Raw genomic sequence first — 24250 nt, 5'->3', positions numbered from 1 at the left:
GCTCTGCTTCGAACAGATGCCGTGTGAACAGCTGCCACCTCTGGAGGCAGGAGGGTCTGCTTCACATGTTACTTGAGTCCGCACAGCTGCCCACGAAGCAGGTTCTTCTCTGTGCAGGGAAGTTAAACTCAGGTCAAGCACCACGTCTACAATGCTGTACAAGTAAATGTCTAAGTGGGATTTGAACCCAGACCTACCTGCCTCCAAAGCTTCTGTACTGCCTGCTACACTACACTAGATTCTGAAATAGCTGGGAGCTACAGAACTAGATCGCGTTAATTCTCCACTTAGCAATAAACATACAGATGAGTATTCCATACGTCTGCTGGAAGTAGTCAATGCCCGAATCCCTCATGTTAAGACTAACATGAAACTGAAAATCAGGAAGAGGCTGGCCTTGAAGGACGCCACGGATTCACCCCAGGCACACAGGTAGAAAGCTTCACGATGGCTTCGAGAACCTGCAATCTCAAGTCGGAGGCAGTCCCAGCAGTAGACGTGGTCTGAGGCCACAGCAGGTCCACATTCGCTTTACTGTATGATGGCAACCAGGGCAGGATTCGTGCTGCAGGGTGCAGGTGACAGAGGGTGGTTCCCATTTATCCCAGCACCGTCTCTTCATCCCAGTCACTCAGCCAGCGCAGAAAGGGGAGTAAAGGCTGCTGCCACCTCTCCCAGTCTTCAGAAAGTGGCTCAAGGTGGAACTCCAGTTCTATGTGTGGCCTTTGGGTGGCTCAGCCGCCACGTGACATTCACAGTGCCAGGAAAGCCAGGATCTTTACCAATATTATTGTTTTTTTTTAAAAATCAAATGTCTCCTTTATTTATAAACTTCCCATTAATTCCTGAAACAATTCTTACAGGACCTATTTAAAGATTGTTTTGTCCAGAAAAGTATGTCTCAACTTGCTTATATGCATCCCTCTGGTTTTGGTGAGTCATTTCCTCAAAGGAAAATTGTAGGGAATTGTCAGGGGGGAGAAAACTGGAGTGGTGGATGTTTGTGCAAAAAGTCCAAATTATGATTAGAAAGGAAATACAAACCAAGGATGAACTCCCTGAAATTCAGCAAGTTCTGTTCATAGGACTAAAATCAACTAAACAGCTGCCCCGGCTGGCGTAGCTCAGTGGATTGAACGTAGGCTGAGAACCAGGTATCGCAGTTTCGATTCCCAGTCAGGGCACATTCCTGGGTTGCAGGCCACGGCCCCCAGCAACAGCACATTGATGTTTTCCTCTTTCTTTCTCCCTCCCTTCCCTCTCTAAAAAAATAAATAAATAAAATCTTTTAAAAAGTCAACTAAATAGCTTTCAACCTTCCCAGCTTTTGTGTTTTCTTTAAATTCTCTTCTCCCCTTTTTCTTTAGATTGCACAAGAGCCAGTTTCTAATTAGAATGTGAAGCAGCAGTGTAAACAGTATGAGTGAGTCCGGGAAGGAAGGGAAGGCTCCATCCAGTATTTGTTTTTCCCGTGGAGGGCTGGAGGGAGCTTACGAGAGAGGGCTTCAGCTCTGCAGATAACCAATTTCTATGAGCCCAGGTGCTGCCAGAGCAGCTGCCCCCCAGTTCCAAGGCAGCAGTGAAAGGCAGTTTGTGTCATCCATGGAGGATGACAATAAAGGGATGTATGTCCAAGGAATATACAGAACCCAAGGCACAGTGAGCAGAGAGTAAATAATCAATAGTGGTGGTGATACCTAGAAATACACACGTGACACCAAAGAAACAGATACAGGTTATTTATGTATATGAGTGCACACACGCACACACACTCTTAAATCAGGGACTAAGAAAATACATTCAGTCAATGCCTCATACAAGGTCTGTCTGGAAAAAGTCCAGCCATCGTTAATATAATGAGAACAGTTTACGTGACATCGATGTGACCTGGCAGCCAAGGAGAGTGGACTGAAATGCGCATGCATGAACAATGACGACTTCACTGTACTAGTCCGTGGGGGCAGTAGACACTGAGTATGTGCACTGTGTGGCTGTCACATTCAAAATAACTGAGTGAATAGAGCAACAAATCTGCATCAAATCTTGCGTTCAGCCTGAACATTCCTCTGTGGAAACTATTCGGATGACTCAGAAGGCTGCCGCTATGGGCAACTGGTGGCTGGCAGCTTCATCACGACAATGCGCCTGCTCATGCGTTACTACTTGTGCAGTTTTCTGGTGAAACATCAAATGACCCAGGTGACTCAGCACCCCCTACAGCTGAGATTTGGTGCCCTGAGACTTCTGGCTTTTCCCAGAAAGGGAAAGGGATTTCAGACCATTGATGAGATTTGGGAAAATACGATGGAGTGGATTATGGTGATTGGGAGAACTGTGGGAGGTCCCAAGGTGCTACTTTGAAGGGGACTGAGGAGTCACTGTCCTATGTACAGTGTTTCTTATATCTTCTTCAATAAATGTCTCTCTTTTTCATAGTACATGGCTGGATACATTCTAGACAGGCCTTGTATGTATTTATCTATATATACACACACACAAACACATATTTGTGAATTGTTTTCTGTACTTTGAAAATATACATATTATTTTCTTTTTAAAAAAGATTTTATTTACTTATTTTGAGAGAGACAGGAATGGAGGGAAAAAGAGAAGGAGAGAAACATCAATATGTGAGTGATACACCCAATGGTTGCCTCTCTTATGCTCCCAACTGGGGACCTGGCCTGCAACCTGGGCATGTGCCCTGACCAGAAATCAAACCACAATCTTTCAGTTCACAGGCTGGCCCTTAATCCACTGAGCCACACCAGCCAGGGCTACATATTATTTTCTTTTTAAGCCACACAAAACAGTTTGTGTACTCTTATAGGCCTTCTAGCTTCCTGGAGGAATTTACTTTTAATCGACCTTAGTTTTTGGCATCTCTTAGAATCCTAGAACAGAAAGAGACCTTGGAGATTATTGAAGGTAACACCTTTTCCATTACTGGGGTAACCGTGAATTGCACAGGCAACACACCTTGATAATGGCAGCTCTAGGCCACCGAAGTCTCTCCTAAGGTTCAGAGGACAGGCACGTAAGAACAGAATCCCAAAATACAGGAAGCAGAACTGACGGAACTCAGCAGTAATAGCTGGGGACTCCAATACCCCGTTTCAGTAATGAATAGAACCAGACAGATGATCCACAAGGGAACAGAGGCTGGATGACACCATATATTCTCTAGACCTTAGAAGAGTATCTGTAGAACATTCTACACAAAAACAGCAGAATACACCTTCCTTTCAAGTGCACATGGAACTACGTCTATGATACACCCCATTTTAGGCCATAAAATAATTCTCAAAAAACTTAAAAGGGTTTCAGTCAGAGAAAATGTGTTTGGTGACCCCAACAGAATGGAGTTAAAAGTCAAAAATAGGACAAAATTTGGAGGATTCACATCTGTTCTGGATCTTAATTCTTTGTAAGACATATCACTTGCAAATATTTACTCCCATTCTGTGGGTGGCGCTTTAACTCAATAATGTCTTTTTTTTTTTAAGATTTTATTGATTTATTTTTAGAGAGGGAAGGGAGGGAGAAAGAGAGAAAGAGAAACATCAATGTGCGGTTGCTGGGGGCCCATGGCTTACAACCCAGGCATGTACCCTGACTGGGAATCGAACCTGTGACGCCTTGGTTCACAGCCCACACTCAATCCACTGAGCTATGCCAGCCAGGGCTCAATAATGTCTTTTGATCCACACAATATTTTCTCTTTCATAAAGTCCAATTTATGTTTTTTTTTCTTTTGTTACCCAAGAAATCACTGCTAAGTCCCAAAGTCATGCAGATTTTGCCCTATGTTTTCTTATAAGTTTTAGATTTTACAGTTAGGTCATAGATCTATTTTGAGTTAATTTTTGTGTATCATCTTAGGTAAGGGTCCAGTTTCTCAGTACCATTTATTGAAAAGAATGTTTGCTCTTTGCCCCACTGAATGCTCTTGGCACGCTTGTCAATATTCACTGACCAAATATGCAAGGGTTTATGTCTGGACTCTCTGTTGTATTCTATTAGTCTATGTTTGTTTTTATGGCAGTACCACACTGTTTTGATTACTGTAGCTTTGTAGTAAGTTTTTTAAAAAGATTTTACTTATTTAAAAATAAAGAGAGGAGAAGAGAGGGAGAAACAGAAGGAGAGAAACATTGGTCGGTTGCCTCTCCTATGCGTCCCAACTGGGAACCAGCCCCACAACCCAGACATGTGCCTGGACTGAAGACCTTTCTCTTTTTTTGATGGCACCCAACCAATGGAGCCGCATGGGTCAGGGTGCTTTGCAGTAAGTTTTAAACACTGGAAATGTTGTTCTTTTTCAGGATCGTTTTTGGCTATTAGGGATTCCTTAAAAATCCCTAATATGAGTTTTAGGAAGTTTTAATCAAAGCTGCTAGTTAGGCAGATCAAATAAAAGGCATCCAGACCAGCGAGGAAAAAGTAAAACTATCTCATTGACAGATGACGTGATCTTGTATATGAAAAATCCTAAAGAACCCTCTAAAAAAATTAGAACAAGCAAATGAGTTGAGCAACGCTGCAGGAGTCCAGGGGAGACAGGTCCAGTGTGTATGACACCCCCAAAACTGGGCAGCACCAGAGACACTGAGTGAGGCCAGCAGAGCAGAATATGGGACGGGCAAGGTGTAGTTTTGCCCCCAACACACTGTCAGCTTTAATTACAGACACACGTGGGGACTGTTCTGCCCATTTGTATGTGCCAGTTTTCTAATTAAATAACACATTTTAAAATAAGTAAGACAAGATATTTATTGGCAATTAACCACTGATGAGAAGAGTTGTCTTTTATTTGGTGTCAAGGACTAGAGGACATAAAGTTGTTATTATTATGACTAAGGTGTGTTCAACTGAATAAAGAATGCCTTTTGTAATTACTGTTCTGTGAATTAAAGTTAGTAAAGCTACCCATGGGCTTTCAACACCATTACTAGAACTCAACTGTGTCATTACCAAAATAGTATTAACAATGGATTGCCCATCCAATTATCAAACAAATGGAACATGAAAAATTAGTGTGGAAGGACACCCTGATTGCACAAGTAGGATCTGAAAACGACCTCACCTGCAATTTCCTCATGGCATCAGGAACTGCTGGGACTCACCTGGGCATTTCACAGCAGACTGGATAGTGTCTTTCTAGAAGAACTGGTATGATTGCCTGAAGATAAATCACCTGGCAAGAGTAAGGAAAAGATATGAAAGCTAGATAACATATTAAGAACTTCTAGAAGTCTTAACTAAAGAAATATGTGTATGTGTAATCAAACTGTTTGTCAATCTCCACAACCGTGCCGGAGTCAAATTCTTTTTCCTTCTCTTTAGAATGTGAAAATCCACATTCCCTTAGACTCCCACTTATGTAATCATTTTGGGTGTCTTTTGAAATATGTTATGCATATCCAAGGAATCGTATATGTGTATTAGACATACACTGCCCCCAAACCTGGTGTTTTGCACTTAATAGTACATCTTGGAAAGCAGCTCATATCAGCACAAAGAACTTCCTCTTTTTCTTGACTGCTGGTATAGTATCACACGTATGGGGAATTGCATGTACAGTCAGCCCTCCATATCCACAGGTTCTGCACCTGCAGATTCAACCAAGGATTAAAAATACTTGGGGAAAAAAAAGCTATGTTGGCAGGCCTACGGTGGCTGCATCTATACTGACTGAACATGGACATTTTTCTCTTGTGATTATTCCTTAAACAATACAGTACATCGACTATTTACATTGCATTGTATTAGGTATCATAAGTAATCTAGAGATTCAAGTATACAGGAGGATCATATAGGCTATGAGCAAATACTGCACCATTTTATATGAGGCACCTGATACTCAGCATCCAAAGTGGTCCCAGGACCAGTGAGGTTACTGAGGGCTGACTGGACCATAATCTATTGGTTTGTGAGATTTATACCCCTGGTATGAATCTCTAAAAGGTATGGACTTAAAAGAAAAAAAGTACAACCACAATACTATTATTACACTAAAGATATGAACAATAAAACAATGGTTAAAATAAAAAAAAAGAAAAATTTAAAAAAAAGAAAAAAAGAAATAGAAGAAATAGACAATACTTTCTTCATACTGCCACATAGCCAAACAATATTTGAATTATCTGTCAGTTTTTTCAAAAAACTTTGAACATATGAATCCATCAAAAGGTCAGTACATTGCAATTGGCCGATAGGTCGTTTAAGCATCTTTTAATCTATACGGTTCCTCTTTTCTTGTTTCCCCCACTGCATTTTATTTATTAAAGAACCTAGAGGCTCCCACCGTCAGGATCTTGCTGGTGCACTTCTGCTGCGTAGTTGAACATCCTCCCCTGCTCTGTGGGTTTCCTAGTCCTATATATTAGCAGGTGGATCCAGGGTTTTGACCGGATTTGGGGTCTGTACGTGCGTTTTACTGTGAGTGCACTATGGCTGTCTCTCTCTTCGTAACTTCAGTCTTTTTTTTTTTCCATAGAGAAGTGGTAACTCATTTCGCAACAAAATGTTTCCTCCCTCCGGAAGAGGCTGCGCTTCAGATGACTTCTGCAACAGATGTCAAGTGGGGCAATCATCTGGTACGACAAATGGTCACACTAGAATTATTGAGGCAAGAGGGCGCATTCCTCATCATTTTCCCCTCACATTTCTGCCACACACTCCGCTTTTTTTCCTGAGGCATTATTTCCAGGAGGCAGCCTTTTGAGGCTCAATGAAGCATTTGCTTTTCACCATTAAAACTTGGGGCGTTGCCACTTCGTCACTTATTAATGACCAAGGATCCTCGTGGCCGAGCACCGGCCTTCTCCAAAGCGCTAAAGCGGAGCACGATTTCCTTCCTTATCCACCTTTTTCCCGGGCTCCGGCGCGGGTACGGGCGCGGGCAAGGGCGCGGGGCGGCACAGGCCGGAGGGGCCGGGACTCGCAGAAGCTCGGCTTCCCACCGGGTGGCGGAGCCACAGAAGTCAGAACGTCGCGTCACCAGCCGGGGAACCCCGGACCCGCGCAGGGGCCCACGAGCGTCGCGCACGCCGCTCACGCTCCGTTGGGCGGAAGGGGGCGGGGCCACGAGGCGGGGCGGGGCCTCGAGACTCCGCCCTGTCCCTCGTCAGCTTTCCACCGCCAGCAGCCCGCTGATACCAGCCGGCTGTTCCCGACGCCGCCGCCGCCTCTCCGTTCTAGGAGCCGGGCCGGGAGCGGGTCCGCGAACCGCCGCTGCCATGGGGAACCGCGTTTCGCGGGAAGACTTCGAGTGGGTCTACACCGACGAGCCCCACGCCAGTCGGCGCAAGGAGATCCTGGGTGAGGACCGAGCCTGCTCCCCGTTATGTGCCTGCGCGGCCTCCCGCCTCCCGGGCGCGCTCTGCCCGCGTAGGCCCTGCGCGCCCCCGGGCGCCCCAGGCCGGTTACGAGCTGGCTCTCTCCTCCTCCCACCGCCGCCTGCCCGCCCCGGGATGGACGGCGAGGGCTCGGGCCGGGGCCGGGGGGCGGCGGGGAGGTTCCGGCGCGATTGCCCTGCCGCGTGGATGCCGCCCTTCCTCCAGGAGGCTCAGGCATCTGGTTGAGACGAAGGGGTCCGATCCTCCTTCTAGGCAACCCTTGGGTGGATCCTCTCATTTTGCAGTTCCCGTGCCCCGGTGGGCGCCGTTTCTGCCTGCGCCTCCTCCCCACATTGGGCCGCGGCGAAGCTAGGCTGCGCGCGTGTGCGGGGCAGGGCGTAGCCCCGGAACCTCGGGGGTCCACGCGCCCGCCATCAAGGCTAGGGCGGCGGCCGCCCTGTCTCCGGGGAGGGCCTGGGACCCGACCGGTGCGACCCCTGGGGCTTCACGGATGCGACGCGTCCTGTGCGCCGACGCCTGTTTTCTCTTTGACCCTCACAACTCACCCGAGGCACAGGAAGGGCAAGATTCACAGGTATTTTCCATCCATCCTGGTTCTGTGCAGGGGAAGACTGAAGTATGGAAGACGTGCCAAAATTAGCCTCCTGGTCCCCAGTTTGCTAATTTAGGGCCCTTTACTCCAAGAAAACGAGGCCTAGTCAATTCTCCAGAGGTGTAAGGCGCTCAGCTATTTGGAGCTTTTATATTATATTGAGAATTCGCTTCTCTCACTCGGGCTTCATGATACGCCAGGCACTGTGTTTCATCAGCATCACCCAGACTAATCTTTCCAATAATTAGTCGGAGTGAATAGGTAAATGTTAGGGGCATTCCAGTCTGGGTTAGACTTCCTCCAAACCAAATGCTTTTAACTTTTTTATTTATTACTTAAAACATAAGGAAACTAAAGGGGGGGTTGAATTACAGGAATTTTTGCTCATACCTGGTATTTCATCCCTAGTTTTCCTTCTTGGCATCTGTTTGTCCATTGAGAACAAAGAGCAAGCCCCTGATTTTTGCCGAGGAATCTAAAGTTAGGAATTTCATGTTTTTACAGAAAGGAGTTAGTGGACCCCTTTGAAATGAATTTTCAAAATCATGAAATTGGGAGCTTGAACCTTTACAGTGGCTATTAAAGGTAGCCTTTTAAGAGACTTTGGTTCTTGAATGCTTTCTTTTTATTTTTAATTAAGGCGTATTTTGCAAACCACACATAAGAGATACGCCTTATCAACATGTTGCCTAAGAATAATGAGGTGCCCACCCTGTGAAAACCAACTCCTGAATACTGGTTATTAGCTGTTTAATATTCAGAAAATCAAGGAAGTAAAAAGGTGCTTATTGGTGCTTATCTCCACACGGCCTTTTTTCCCCACACACTTATCACTGAACCATTTCACTTCAAAAGTTAAAGTGACTCCGTATTTCTCAATGAAAATGTATTTGATTATCTTCCCATCAGGGGTAAATACTGCTCGGTGTTCCATTTCAGGGGTGGAGTATCAGCAAAGATAAGGATCTGGAGATCTGTTTACATTAAACGTACCTGTTAAGAGATATTTCTGAAATGTGCCAGGTTTTGGGGGGAGAGAAGCATGAAGGAGCATCAGTAGGTTGTTGAACAACCAGCGTCTGAACACTAAATGTACATTTAGAGTTACATTAAATAAAGCAACATTAAAAGGCATCTACGTGAAATTATGAGGGTTTGGGATTAGACTATTACTTGTGGGTCGAATCCTAAATCACAGGAAGTGCTCCTTTTTCAGCTTTACTTCCGTGGGGAAATAGTATTTTTTTAACAGCTTTAAGATATAATTCACAGACTATAAAATGCACCCATGTAAAGTGTACAATTCAGTGTTTTAGTATACTCGATGTTCTCTAATGATCATTTCAGTCTAATTTTGAGGACTTCACTGCCACCCCCAAAGAAACCCTACACTCATTAGCAGGCCCTGGCCCCCACTTTCAACCCCCAGTGCTATCTAGACAACCACTAATCTCCTTTCTGTGTCTATAGATTCGCTCGTTCTGGACACCTCTTAAAAATGAAACCATGCAATACTTGGTCTTTTGTGACTGGCTGCTTTCCCCCAGCACACTGTTTCCGAGGTTCATTCGTGCTGCAGCGTGTATAAGTACTCCATTTTTTGGCGGCTGAATAGTATTCTACTGAACGGCTGTACCCCACTTCATTCATCCATTCATCATTCAGTAGGCTTTTGGGTCGTTTTCCCCTTTTGACTATTATGAACAGTGCTGCTGTGAACGTCCCCATCACAAGTTACTGTCCAGACGAATGTGTTTATTTCTGGAAGGTAGCTACCTGCCTGGGGGTGGAATTGCCACTAACTTGAACGTGTTGAGGAACCAGCTGCGCCATTTTAGATTGTTACCAGCTCTGCGGTGCATCGTTCCAGTTCCCCCACATCCTCGTTGTTGCCGCTCTTTGGTGTGACATACACAGCCTTTGCGGTGGGTGTGCAGCGGCACCTCATTTTGGTTTCAGTTTGTGTTTTCCTAATGACTGGCGATGTCCAGTATCTCGCATGTGTCACCACTTACTGGCCAGTTGTGTATCTGCTTTGGGAAAATGTCCGGATTCTCTGTCCATTTTCAATTGGATTAGTAATTGTGAGACTCTTAAGAGTTCTCTATATATTCTAGATACAAGTCACTTACAAAGCAGATGATTTGCAAACATTTCCTCCTGTTCTGTGGGCTGTCTTTTCACTCTACTGGTGGTGTCATCTGCAACACAGAAGTTTTTGAGGCAGTCCAGTTTACGAGTTGTTTTCTTTTGTCCTTACTTATGCTTTTGGTATCATCTTTACAAAAATTTACTTTTTTCTTTCAAAAAATTTTTCTGTTGCAGTTGATGTTGAATATTATATTAGTTTCAGGTGGACACCATAGCAGTTAGACATTTACATAACTTTGTTCTGTTATGAGTTTTATAGTTCCCTTTTATTTAGGCCTGTGTTCATTATTGTGTGTGGTGTAAGGAAGAGATCCGACTTTATTATTTTGCATGCGGATAACCAGTTGTTCCAGCACTGTTTTTGAAGAGCGTATTCACTCCCCACTTACTTATGTTGGCACCCTTGTGGTATTGATTTTTATATATTATACTTTGCAAACATTTGGTACAGGATTACTTGGAGCAAGTTGATTTGACTGTCTGAGAGAAGAGTTATATAAGTTTCATGATTTTATTTTTTTAATTATATTTTACTGATAATACTATTACAGTTGTCCTGATTTTTCCCCTTTTGTCCCTCTCCACTGAGCTCCCCCACTCCCATGGGCAGTCCCCCCACCATTGTTCATGTCCCTGGGTCACAGGTATAAGCTCCATTTCCTATACTGGACTTTACATCCCCAGGGCTATTCTGTAACTACCTATTTGTACTTCTTAATCCCCTCACCTCTTCACCCATTTCCCTACACCCCCTTCCATCTGGCAGCCATCAAACCACTCTCTGTATCCATAATCCTGTGTTCTTGTTTGTTTAGTTTGTTCTTTAGACTCGATGGTTGATAGATACGTTTGTGGGGTTTTTTTGCCATTTTATTGTTCACAGTTTTCATCTTCCTTTTCTTAAATAAGTCCCTTTAACATTTCATATAATTGTTTGGTAATGATGAACTTCTTTAGTGTTTTCTTATCGGGGAAGCTCTTTACTTACCCTTTGATTCTAAATGATAGCTTTGCTGGGTAGAACAATCTTGGCTGTAGGTCCCTGCTTTTCATGACTTTGAATATTTCTTGCTAATCCCCTCTAGCCTGCAAAGTTTATTTTGAGGAATCAGCTGAAAGTCTTATGGGAACTCCGTTGTAGGTTAACTAACTTCTCTTGCTGCATTTAAGATTCTCTCTTTATCTTTAACCTTTGGCATTTTACTTATGATGTGCCTTGGAGTGGGCCTCTTTGAACTCATCTTGCTTGGGACTCTGTGCTTCCTGGACTTGCATATCTACTTCCTTCACCAAATTAGGGAAGTTTTCTTTCACTATTTTTTCAAATAGATTTTAATTTCTTGCTCTTTTCTCCTTCTGGCACCCCTATGATCTGAATGTTGGACCTCTTGAAGTTGCCCCAGGGGCTGCTCATACTATCCTTATTTTTTTTTTTAATTCTTTTTTATTCTTATTATTCTGACTGGGTTTTTTTGGTTCCTTATGTCTGAATCATTGATTTGATTCTTGGCTTCATCCACTCTACTGTTGTTTCCCTGTAAATTGTTCTTTATTTCAGTTCATGTATCCTTTGTTTCTGACTCGATCTTTTTTATGCTGTTGAGGCCCTCACTAAGTTCCTTGAGCATCCTTGTAACCAGTGTTTTGAACTCTGCATCTGATAAATTGCTTATCTCCACTTCGTTTAGCTCTTTTTTTGGAGTCTTGATCTGTTCTTTCATTTGGGCCATGTTTCTTTCTCTCCTCATTTTGGCAGCCTCCCTGCATTTGATTCTATGTTTTAGGTAGAGCTGCTTTGACTCCGTGTCTTGGTAGTGTGGCCTAATGTAGTAGGTGTCCTGTAGGGTCCAGTGGCACAGCCTCCCTATCATCCAAGCTAAAATACTCAAGGGTCACCCTTCGTGTGGGCTGAGTACACCTTCCTTGTGTAGCTGAGTCTTGGTTGCTGTTGGCAGACCGAGGGGAGGGATTTACCCAGGCCAGCCAGCTACAGGGACTGGCTTTGACCACTGACCACCCACCTCCGCCTTCCGTGGAGGTTCAGCTGTGCAGGGGCTGGGTGGTGGTGCTGTGATGTGGTCTGTAGCCGTTCACTGAGTTTGCTGGTCCTGGGGTTTCCTAGGTGGTGCAGGCCAAGGTCAGTTCCCACCTGTGTTTTGTCTGGAGCACCCTGCCTGAGCTATAAAGCAATCTGAGATGGTGCTACTTGTGCTGGGCTTGGAGATTCCAGGCAAAGCCAAGCTGTGAATCTAGGCTGGCTGCTGCTGGTGCTGGGCCTAGGGCTCACTAAGGCCAGCTGTTGCTTGTTTGAGAGGATTTAGGAAGTTGTGAAGCATGAGCCAAGTCTAGCCATTCATATGGAAATGCAGCTTGGGTGGGCTCATAAGTTGGGTGGGGCGGAGTCTCTGGGGATCTCCAAGTTGCTAGACTTCCATTCAACTCCATTTCTGACGGTTCTGAATGATTGCTCCCTATTTTAGTTGTAATTTTGATGTGATTGTGCAAAAAGGTGAGCCGTGTCTGCCTATGCCACCATCTTGACTGGAAGGCGAGGTTTCATGATTTTAGAGTGCCTACAAAATGTCTGTTGTTTTCTATCGTTTTGTCAATTTAATCGTCTTATATAAGGTAAAAATTCTGGAGCTCTGTCTAAATAGAGATAACACATTTTAGTACGAAAGAATTATTACTTGTACACCAATAGACTGAAGTTGTTATTCTGCTCTTGGTGAATTGCTTCTAAAATGTTTATATTTTAACGAATGGCTTATTTGAACCCTTCACTTACGCCAGGGAAATTAGTTTAGTTCACTTCTAGGCCTCTAAGATTTCTTTTTTTTTTTATTGCCTGCAAAATTATTAACATAAGATGAATTAATACCAACAAAGATTGGAGATTAGAGATTGGAGACAGAAAGGGTAAAGAAACTAGAGGAGTTACTCACTTTGAACTTTAAACACTACCTTTATTTCTTTATATAACATTGGACTTAAGTTTAACTTCCTGTGTTGCATTTTAAGCTTTTATTGAATTCTTCATTTCACTAGATAGAAGAGGATGAAGCTATTCTTTTCCCTTCTTTATCTTTTCAAGAACATTCTGAATGACTTGTCCCAAGAAAAAGGTCCTCCTTCAGAACTTTTGCCTTCCTGGGCCCAACACGGGTGACAGCACATGTAAAACCAAGGACATTCTCTCTGGGTGGTAGGGTCCAGGGAAGAACCTGCCGTTACCCTTAGTTTAACTGTGTAAATCTTAAAAGCTTTATAAAGAATTGTTATGGGTGAAAGATCAAGGTAAAGGAGTTCATCATCACCAAGCCCTTATTATGTGAAATGTTAAAGGGATTTATCTAAGAAAAATATAAAAAATATGAAGAGTAAAATGACAGCAAACTCACAATTATTAACAACCACACCTAAAACAAAAACCAAGTTAACATGGAGAGTCTACATTTGAGGCTGATATTTTCCTACATAAGTTCTCAGTTTGTTGTGATACGGTATTTAATAATCTTGCTATTAATATTAGGGGGCTGGAAAGAAGTATTCAAAGTCATGAAAGGCAAACACCTACAAAGCTATCATTTAGAATGGAAGGGCAGATAAAGTGCTTCCCAGATAAGGTCAAGTTAAAAGAATTCATCATCACCAAGCCCTTATTATATGAAATGATAAAGGGACTTATCTAAGGAAAAGAAGATAAAAAATACGAACAGTAAAATGACAACAAACTCACAGTTATTAACAACTGAAACTAAAACAAAAACAAACTAAGCAGACAACTAGAACAGGAACAGAATCACAGAAAGGCAGATCAAATGGAGGGTTATCAGAGGGGGAATGGGAAGGGGAGGGGGGGAAGTACAGAGAATAAGTAGCATAAATGATAGGTAGAAAATAGGGGGAGGGTAAGAATAGTATAGGAAATGTAGAAGTCAAAGAACTTATATGTACAACCCATGGACATGAACTAAAGGGGGGAATGCGGGTGGGAGGGGGTGTGCAGGGCAAAGGAGAATAAAGGGGGAGAAATGAGACAACTATAATAGCATAATTAATAAAATATATTAAAAAATAAAATAAACAAGGTTGCTATTAGACTCTACTCTTGGAGGAGATAAAGTCTCATAGAGGGCATGTAATGATTTGGAAAAGATTAATGTGTTAACAACACATTTAACTGATGTCGATTTAATTATAATTGTAGAACTGTGTACTTTTCCCGGTTCCTGATTTTGTTTGTTTTCTTTACAGCCAAGTATCCGGAGATAAAATCCCTGATGAAGCCGGACCCCAACCTGATATGGATTGTCGTCATGATGGTCCTCACCCAGCTGGTCGCACTCTACCTAGTCAAGGACTTGGACTGGAAATGGGTCCTGTTTTGGGCGTATGCCTTCGGCAGCTGCCTTAACCACTCGATGACTCTGGCCATTCATGAGTTGTCCCACAACAGCGCCTTTGGCCACTACAAAGCCATGTGGAACCGCTGGTTTGGAATATTTGCTAACCTCCCTATTGGCGTTCCCTACTCCATTTCCTTCAAGAGGTATCACATGGACCACCATCGCTACCTCGGAGGTGACGGCATCGACGTGGACATCCCCACTGATTTTGAAGGCTGGTTCTTCTGCACCACTTTCAGGAAGTTCATATGGGTCGTTCTTCAGCCTCTCTTCTACGCTTTCCGGCCTCTGTTCATCAACCCCAAACCAGTTACTCACCTGGAAATTATCAACACTCTGGTCCAGCTCACCTTTGACGTGATCGTTTACTACGTTTTGGGAATTAAATCCTTAGTCTACATGTTGGCAGCATCCTTGCTTGGTCTAGGTTTGCATCCGATTTCTGGACATTTTATAGCTGAACATTACATGTTCCTAAAGGGGCACGAAACCTACTCGTATTACGGGCCTCTGAACCTGCTCACCTTCAACGTGGGCTACCACAACGAGCACCACGACTTCCCCAACATTCCCGGGAAGAGCCTCCCGCTGGTGAGTGAGGGGTGCGCCACATCCCCGGCTTTCTGGGGGCTGTGTGGTGGGGGTTGGCCTCGACTTGCCTATTTTAAGAGGGATCTAGTCTATCTTGTGAGCCTCTCCTCAAAGAAAACAAGAGTGTCGGCCCCGAGTCTGCCAGCCTCGTGCGCAGAGTTCGCTCCCGGGTCCCAGAGCTGAGCAGCAGCAACACGTAGGGTTTAGAAGGGAGGGGGTCTGCAGCCCGCCAGCTTGTGAAGCGGTCCAGGGGTGGAGGAGGAGACCCCTCCGTGAGGCTGGCCGCGGTCCCCCCACCTTCGTCACTGCGAGGCCGCGGGGGCCGGGCTGAGACGTGGGTGTGGGGGGGTGGGTGTGGTGGGAGCCGGCGGACGCCCGCAGCCCCGCGTGCACAGCCGCGTGCACAGCCGGGGAGCGCGGTTTCCTGTGCCGCCGGCGTCCCGCGGGCGGGGGCCTCTGTCTCCCGCGTTCAGTGTGTCGGTTGTGGAGGAAATGGAAGGACTTAGACCCTCGTCCTTCCATCTCCTCCAGAAGGACCACCTTCCTACCTTCGCGTATCTTTCTGGTGAATTCTCTTACTAGACTTCATCCTCCAAATGGGTAGTTTTCACGGTTCCAGTATCAAAATGTTTCCATAATTCTGAGGATGTATGGAGGAAACGTAATAATAGCTTTTCCTGATTTTTTAAAAAGCGGATATAAGGGGATCATAGCCAGATAGTTTATGCTATCATCTCCATCTAATCAGTTTCATAGGTTTCCTCCCAAGTTTGTAAATGTTGACTGTTCAAAAATCTAACATCTGGTTATTGATGTGGTTCCTGATTGAGGAGAGAAACACCCAGAGAGGACATTGGGTCAGTAGGGCACCTCTGAGTCTGACCGTGCACTGGAGAACGTGTCGTGTTAAGTTTCTCCGGGCCGGTGACAGCACCGTGACCGTGGGAGGGCGGCCCTGTCCTCGGGAGGTGCAGGTTGGTTGTGCAGGGGCGAAACCCTGGGGCGAGCCGTCACACGGGGCCTGCCGCTCGCCCTCCAAGGGTCCGGCAGACAAAGCCAGGTGCGCGGTTCCCACCAGACCCGGAGACGGACTGTGACAGTAACTGTGCTCATTAGGGGTGGGCCTGTGAGGGGCACGTGGGTGTGTGCCCCGTGGCCCCTTCAGCTTTCCGGCAGGTTCTCCGTTTCCCAGGTAAAACGGGGAGGCGCACCCCACGGCTGTGTGAGGGCACGCCGCTCTGCACCTGCCCGTGTGCTGCTGGCCTGCGCAGAGCTGGTGGCCGCTGCCTCCTCCCTAACTGGGGAAGCGCATTCTTATTTACTTTTTAAAAGGCTGTGGAGAAAGCTGGTTGCCCTTGAACAAGACAGTCTTTTCTGCCGTAAAACCACATACTTGTCATTTTCTTGAACGACCCCAAACTGAAAACTCGGTTTGGTTCAGTGTTATTTGACTTTAGACCCCTGGGTCATCGGCGTGTCTTCATCCCCCTCCGATTCACGCCGCCCCCGCAGTCCTCAGCTGAGCTAACGCAACCTCCTCAGGCTTCTCCGGCCTCCTGTCTCCGGCTTTTCCCGTCAAGGAGTACATACCAAGGAGCTCTGTCAAGAATGATCTTGTTCTCTTTTTTCCCTTTTTCGGAAAGACAGTGTCCCCTACCTATTCTAGCTGTTCACATGCACTGATCACTACTGGCTTTGCTACAGTTCAGCGTGGACCTGGGTCCAGGTGAATTGTATGTGTGTGGTCTGTCGGTCATCCTTCGTCCTGAGGGACCTCCGGGACGTCTTGAAGGGCTGTGGCCCCAAGGTGTCACGTCGCTCTCCTTCTTCTGAGCGACTGAGAATACGTAGAAAGCTCTGTGTGACTCATTGTCCTTGAGAGTGGTACATTCCTCGGGTTCTCCACAACCAGAAAACATTACATTTCCCAAATCGAAGGAGGAATTTAAATGTCGACATTGTTCCTTTCTTTCCTGCTGTCTCTTTTCACCTTCTTGGATTCTGCTCTTTTGTCTTCCTTTGCGATTCCCTAAGGCAGTTTTTTGTATGTTTCTGTGAAGCCTCAGAACCACTGTCATCACTCAGCGCTAATTAGTTGTGCTTCCTGGCCACACGCGCAGTGGTCATTTTTAAAAGACATTTTCAACTTGGGATGGAGAATTTGCGCACTTGATAGATGCTTAATTTCTTTTTCTTTTTTTTTTAAAGATTTTACTATCTATTTTTAGAGAGGGGGAGAGTGGGGAGAAAAAGAGGGACACATCAGTCTGTGGTTGCTTCTCCCACACCCTCAACTGGGAACCTGGCCCGCAACCCAGGCATGTGCCCTGACCGGGAATTGAACTGGTGACCTTTCAGTTCACAGGCCAGCACTCCATCCACTGAGCCACAGCAGCCAGGGCAGATGCTTCGTTTCTATAATCTACCAGTATTTGCAGGTTCCTTGATGGCAGGGGTCAGCTGTTACTTTTGTGTCTTACAATGCCAGCCATGCAGCATGTGCTTGGAAAATGACAAGTATCTGTTGTGAAAGGTTCCAAGAATCAGAGTGTATTTGTAGTCCCTCAGAACTTGATAGGAAAGTGTCAGCATTCCCAGGGGGTCGAATGCAAGCTGCTTTTTAGAAAAATGCAGCTGCCTCACCGATGACTTGGCTGGAGAGGTGAGGAGGAGGAAAGGTCCGCCGGTTTCTCGGTGTCTGCGTCCAGCACTTGTCCGTGCCCTTCGTGGGACGCGGCGAACCCCTCCCCTCACGCTCCTTGTGTTCTCCCTTCCAGGTGAGGAAGATAGCGGCCGAGTACTATGACAACCTGCCCCACTACAACTCCTGGATCAAAGTCCTGTACGACTTCGTGATGGACGACACCATCAGTCCCTACTCGAGAGTGAAGAGGCACCAGAAAGGCAAGGTGGAACTGGACTAAACGTCGTCACGACCAGAGGAATTCCTCTCTGAAACCTCACAGTAGCCGACAAGGTGGAATTGTGGCGTCACTCAGCGAAGACCAGTGGTGGTTAGAAGCCGCCTTCACTCGGTCCCCCAGTGCGAGCCCCCGCGGCACCGGGGAGCCTGCCCGACTGGCCACGGCCAGCGCGTCCGTGTGTGCTCCTCCTTCCTCGCGGGGACGTGGCCGCCGTGCCGTCGCTGTCCGGGGGGCTGTCTCACATCTTGTAAGCATATCATTCAAAAAGCTTGTACAAAGCTACTTCTCCTGTATTATTTTCACTATAAAGTACTTTATTAAAACAGCTAATAACCTGAGTAATTAATCAAAATAAATAGTATTTATCACATTTTTGTACTTTACTGTCTTTATATTAAATGCTAGTCAGGATGCTGGGTGAGCTTTAAAATTTCACCAGAAAAAGGAAGAAAATGCCTGGAAATGTCTTTCACTGCAAGCTGAATTACTCATTTCTAGTTTTCACTCTTGTGTGTGGGACCTGACGTAGACAGACACTGCCGAATCCTGCATGGCCTTACCAATAAAGTCCTTTGTGGATCCAACGTGTCCAGCATCCGACTCCTTTTTCAGGTGAGAAGCAGCCCCAGGACTGACCGAGACTCGTGTGTCGTTTCAGCGCAGTGGAAACTGCCTGTGGTCCGACGGCGGGCAGCCGGGTCCAGGTGGCCAGCGTCCTGGCTGGCAGGCCGGCAGGCCTGGGTACCTGCAGTGTCACTTTGGCAAATTCAGTGTAATGTGAACTGTTTGCAAAAAAAAAAAAGTCTACACAACACCAGCCCTCAGACATCCTTCACAGGAGCGGTTACCAAGTCCCGTCCTGGTCCTTACAGCTGAGGGGAGCGTAGAGCCCTCGTCCTCGGACGGACCGGCAGACCTGCTCGGCAGACCTGATCACCTCGGAGGACTCTCCCCTCCCTTCCTGCTCCGCCCGCCCGGGGAACTCCCTGGTATCTGGGAACTATTGCTTAAAGAAACCATTGCTGTAAAGCGATGGTAGCACCACGTTTACGAGAGAACCGACGTTCCGATTCAGACACACAGGGCCCGTCAGGAAGAAAGGTCTGGGAGGGGTCCCGTGGATTCGGTGTCAGGCGGGAAGGGACTGTGTGTCCCCACCAGGCCCTGCCTGGGGGGCTCGAGCCAGTGCCTACTGCTGCCAGGCAGACACTGACCCTCCGTCTCCTGGCGACCCAGCTCTCGGAACCCCCCTCATGACCTGTGGGGTGCACGGAGCGGACATGCCCAGGTACGCCCCACTTCCGGCCTGGACAGAGGTGCCAGCCTGCTGGCCCATCATCTCCTGATCGGCCCAGCTCCCTCCCGTCTGCCAATTCAATGCATCCCTTTGGCCACTACTGCGGGCCATGACTTTTTCAGAGAGAGACGCAGGAGTCTCAGGGCAGGGAGCAGGCTGGGCGCAGAGTCTCCAAAGCACCGGTGTTCATCCTGAGGAATCACCTGGTGGCTCTGCGGGAATTGTCCCTTCTGCCCAGATGGCCCTCCCACTGTCTGTGGTCTGAGAAGCTCATCCTCGGAGCCTCACTCCCAGGCCCTGCCCACCTCATTCAGAGCGTAACCCGAGTGTGGTAGTCTGAGAAGCGGGCATGCGTCGAGTATCCTTCTACTCACCACCTTTTGAACATGCGTCCTGCTCAACACGTGTGCACAGTACTACTGATGCCCCCATTCAGTGGATGAGAAGACTGAGGCTTACACTAAGTAACTGGCCCAAGGCCACATCTAGTGAACTGCAGAGACAGGACCTGAAATTCAGACCTTGTGGCTCCGGAACCAAACTCTTAACCGTGCCCTCGGCTTGTCTAACAAGGCCGCTCCGGGACGGGAGGGGAGAGAGAAGCCCCCAACACACTCCTGTTGCTAAGCATGTGTTTGTCCCACGGCCTTGAGGGCTGCTTCCCACGTGTCAGTGGTCGTGGCTAGATCTCCGGGTTTCTTTCACTTTTAACAATCTAAACTTTTTTTTTAAAAGAGCTCTGCTTCTTCCTGAATGCATTACAGAAGACCTGTGCTAGCAGACCCCTCTTCTTTCTTCGCTCCACTCCCCTCGGCCAGGGCGGCAGTAGGGGAGGGGCTGGCGAGGCTCTGCTGGGGTTGGCCAGGACCTTGCCACTGCTGCTTTAATGATGGTCTGCCCTCCTGTGGCGTGACTGTCGCCCCATCGTCATGCAGGATGAGACAGGCCACGGGGTGGGCGAGGGCGAGTCCCGGGCGGGTAGCAGGGTGTGGTGAGCGAGAAAGGAGGCGAGGGCCTCACCCCAACTCGGCCTCAGCACCTCAGCATCTCAGCAGAAGCGGAGGGAAGGACCTGCTGGGAAACCATGGTGAAATCTAGAGCCGAAGTGCATTTATGCCTTCATTCTGCAGGTGCTTTGCAGGAACCACCTTAGGCGGGGAGGACACAGAGGTGAGACGTGATCCCATGTCACGGAGCTGGTGCTGCGGGGCTGGGATGTGCATGGAATCAGTTCGGCAGAAGAACTCGACGCCTAAAACAGGAGAGTCACGACGGGCTGGAACCGAGAGGAGGGCACACGGCAACCACCCCTGACCGACCAGCTGTCAGACTGCAGCGGACTGGTTTTATGCACAGTTTATCACCTTCCTCCGAGCTGGCTTGCTGAAGCAGGCACCAGCGAGCCCCCACGCTTTTGCAGGACAGTGGGAGATGCTACAGAAGGTACCCTGCGGGCGCACCCTGAGGGGCTGAACCCGGCTCTGCCACAGCCTGCGTTCCTTCTGCCATTCCACCGCCCCGCCGACTTGGAAGGTGTCTGGACAAGATGATGCAGCTTCTTGTCTCATTGAGCAATGTCTCCCAGAGGCTTTAGGGCTGGGAAGGCCCTGAAAAAACTCCCCTCCAAAACCAAGGGCACTAAGCCCCTGAGATCCCCTTTCCTGGCAGATTCGATTCTGAGACAGTGCTGGGATGGGCGAGGCACCTGGCGCAGGAGGTGGAAAGGGGTGTGGTGACACCAGGGAGAGTCCCCGAGGGGACGAGGGGATGAGGAGCAGGACCTGACAGCAGAGGGGTATGTAGGTCAGATCAGGCTGCAGGTGCTTCTTGGCTGGAAAACTAATGACAAGGCGGAGGCAAAGGAAGAATGGGAGAGTCATCTGGAAACGGGCGGCTCTGATTTCGCAGAGCGGAGTTGGAACTGGCAGGCGGCTCGCGGAGTGAACATGGACCCAGCCCAGGGGAAGCTGTCGGACGGGTCTCAGACTCTGGCCCATCACTGCCACGCAGGAGGGAGCTGCAGCCGCAGGCCTGTATGGCAACACGCGAGACTAAAGCGAGGGGTCGAGGACAGTGTCCGGTGGGGGCGGGGTTCTCTGCCACCAGGCAGCATAGGGAACGTGAACACTCAGGACCCCTTCTCAGATCTGGGCATATTCCTAGAATCTTCTTCTAAGGGCAGAAACCAGAGGCACAAGCAGCTTGCTCACAGAGTCGACTGGTTACGTGCTGGGAGGCACACATCTCTATTTGTGACCCTCGGGAGTGACACAGAATGGGAGCTTTGGGGAAAAGACCGGGGAGCTGAGCTGCCCTCTGGTGGGGTCCTCCCAGCAGCCGCCGATCCAAGGAGGGCCTCCGGAGCCACCCTGCCAGCAGGTCCCTGTCAGAGGCTGCTGGGACAGGCCCTCGGCAGGGTCCAGTAAGAACCAGAGCAACCTTTCATTTGTCAGCAAGGGAAGGGACTCACCATTGCCTGATTAATTTTTTTAAGGGAAGTTATTTTCATTTTAATTTTTATCCTCACCAAAGGACATGCTCATTAATCTTCGGGGAAGGGAGGGGGGAAGAGAAGGACAGAAAGCGGTATGAGAGAGAAACGTCGATTGGCTGCCTCTTGTACGCGGGTGCGAAACCCACAACTTAGGTTCGTGCCCTGACCAGGAATCGAACCAGTGACTTTTTGGAATATGGGACGATGCTGCAACCACCTGAGCCACACTGGCCAGGGCTGTCCAGTCCATGCATTTCTTAAAAAGGATTTACAAAGAATTTTTTTTTTTAATTCAGAGCTCTCTTCCCAATTCATGTAACACATGAAGTTTTCAGAAGATAACACCCGGGCCGTCACCGGCCCAGGAACCTGGGCCTTGAGCCCGGTGCCGGGTCCCAGTGGGATGGGGGTTGGGGTGGGGGGGAGCAAGCCTGTGACCTACTCCAGCTAGTTCCACACTGACTGGTCTGTGACACACGCCAGGGGAGGCCCGAGCAGAAGCCTGCAGCTCACATCTATGACCAGAGGTTTCTCAGAAACGGTTGGTCTCCCAGACAACAGCACCCTGTAAAGCCTGGTTTAGGTCGTGCAATCGCCACTCCAGGAGACGCAGCAGACACAACCCGGGCCCAGTCCGCCCAGGAGAGCGGAAGGTGCACATCCCAGATGCGTAGAGCTGCTCAAACCATTGACCCCTTCTCCTCCGGCCGACCTTGGGCTGTAAGCCCCAGCTGCCAGGGCCCAGGACAGAGCACTGTGGGCTGTGAGGGGAGCGCTGGGAAGCAGCCCCCCCACCTCCCCACCCCTGCTCCGTCAGGAGGAAGTCACATCACCGCCAGCCATCACAGAGCAGCAAAGGGGCAGAAAAACAGGATCTCAAGTGCCGCCAGCGCTTGCAGTGAATGAGGCAACCTCACTCAGCTGGTTTCCTCATTCGTCACCCTCCACCCTCCGGCTGTGGGGGTGGCGTGTGGAGACCCTGGGTGAGGGGTGCAGTCACTGCCGGGTTGCAAAGCCTCGGGCTTCGGGTGGCGATGGTTACTACCGCCACTGGGCACAGCAAGGTGTGGGGATCGGTCACTTAGGACAAAGGCTATGTCGTAAAACAAAAGGGGATGTCACAATCATTCCAAACCACAGCACTTCATGCTCGCTGCCCAAACAAGGGTCTGAGTTTTCTCATTTAGAATTAGCCCTGGCTGGTGTAGCTCAGCAGACAGAGCACGGGGTGCAGACCAAAGGGTCGCCAGTTTGAATCCCAGTCAGGGCACATGCCTGGGTTGCAGGCCAGGTCCCCAGTGGGGGCCCTGTGAGAGGCAACCACACATTGTGTTTCTCTCCCTCTCTCCTTCCCTCCCTTCCCATCTCTCTATAAATAAATAAATAAATAAAACCTTTAAAAGTTTTTAGAATCAAAACAAAATTGTGGTCAAGTACACATAACAAAATGTAGCATCTTAACTACTTTTCCCGGCACGGTTCAGCAGGGTCACGTCCATTCATGCTGCACAGCCAACCCCCCAGAGCCTCTCGTCTCCGGGACCGGAAGTCCGCTGCCCCGCCCCCAACCACTTTCCGTTTCTGCGACTTTGACTCGACTGTTGGGTTAAACCAGCACAAATCCGAACTTCACACATCAGCGCGCACCACAAACGTTCCCGCAGAGGCCGCTCACCGGAGAGTGGCAGAGGCAGGCTCAGCAGAGGGGAGCTGCCCCTCCCCAGCCCGAGGCTGGGGCCATTCTAACGCCGATCCACGGCCCCGCACAGCGGGAGGCAGCGGAGGGCCGCTCACTCTGGGCAAGGGGCTGCTGGCCCTGCGTCCCTCCCGGCGGCACCCCGAGTGCCTGCCCCCTGGCCTGAGGTCTGGCCGTGCACGGCGCCCCCTCTGTAGCCAACACAGGCCGTATGCAAGCTGATCCCGGTACCTCTCCTTTCTTGCACCCCTGGTGAGATGGTGTGGCTTTCTAGCTATCTGATTTGAACAGATACTTGTTCTAGGACTGGAATGGCCACGTGAAATGGGGTTTTCAACTCAGCCTCCTGCGGACATGTCAGGTGGGGCAGAGGGGCAGAGGTGGGGTGGTGGGTGGAGGGGAAGGCGAGGGAAGAGGAGGATCGGCCTCTGGTCTCCGCTCCTCCCCGCAGTGCCCCGACCGCCCACGTGACTCACAGGTGTGCGTGTCGGCAACCACACGCAATTCCCCCATACGAGCCGAGGAAAGAGGCCTCAGGGTGAAACCTGCGTTCCCAGTGTGTTGATGCTGGACTTCTCAGCCTCCAGAACGTGAGGAACCCACCTCCGTGTTCAAGTTGCCCAGTCTGTGCTATGTCGTCGTGGCAGCTGGAGCAGAATGACACGTGTGACACCAGCGGTTGTGGGCAACGCCATGGACATTGGTACTGACTGAAAAGAAGATTTCAAAAACGAA

The 24250-nt window shown here is 48.4% G+C and overlaps 1 protein-coding gene and 1 long non-coding RNA gene across 2 annotated transcripts in view; one reads left to right on the top strand and one right to left on the bottom strand.

Moving 5' to 3' along the window:
* Positions 1-6785, bottom strand: part of LOC123832279 — a 28765-nt gene extending 21980 nt beyond the window's left edge. The window contains exons 1-2 of the long non-coding RNA XR_006788021.1: positions 6308-6785; positions 5127-5197 (exon numbers count right to left, since the gene is read on the bottom strand). This is a non-coding gene — a long non-coding RNA (uncharacterized LOC123832279). The remainder of the gene's footprint in view (positions 1-5126; positions 5198-6307) is intronic.
* A 332-nt stretch (positions 6786-7117) lies between these two features.
* DEGS1 (delta 4-desaturase, sphingolipid 1) lies at positions 7118-18398 on the top strand. Its single transcript, XM_045859905.1, has 3 exons — positions 7118-7323; positions 14362-15104; positions 17882-18398. The coding sequence occupies exons 1-3, from the start codon at positions 7242-7244 to the stop codon at positions 18026-18028; spliced, it is 972 nt and encodes a 323-aa protein (XP_045715861.1). The 5' UTR covers positions 7118-7241; the 3' UTR covers positions 18029-18398.
* The last annotated feature ends 5852 nt before the right edge of the window (positions 18399-24250 follow it).

The sequence above is a fragment of the Phyllostomus hastatus genome, unplaced genomic scaffold, assembly GCF_019186645.2.
Source record: "Phyllostomus hastatus isolate PE091 unplaced genomic scaffold, TTU_PhHast_1.1 phas_contig_148, whole genome shotgun sequence".
Taxonomy (NCBI): Eukaryota; Metazoa; Chordata; class Mammalia; order Chiroptera; family Phyllostomidae; genus Phyllostomus; species Phyllostomus hastatus.
The sequence above is the reverse complement of the archived record's forward strand: the minus strand, read 5'-3'. Positions and strand labels throughout refer to the sequence as shown.

Excerpts from the sequence above, each read along its gene's own strand:
- DEGS1 (XM_045859905.1), top strand. The coding sequence starts at position 7,242 with ATGGGGAACCGCGTTTCGCGGGAAGACTTCGAGTGGGTCTACACCGAC. Across the intron at positions 7,324-14,361 it reads TCGGCGCAAGGAGATCCTGG|CCAAGTATCCGGAGATAAAA; the intron begins GTGAGGACCGAG and ends TTTTCTTTACAG. Across the intron at positions 15,105-17,881 it reads CCGGGAAGAGCCTCCCGCTG|GTGAGGAAGATAGCGGCCGA; the intron begins GTGAGTGAGGGG and ends TCTCCCTTCCAG.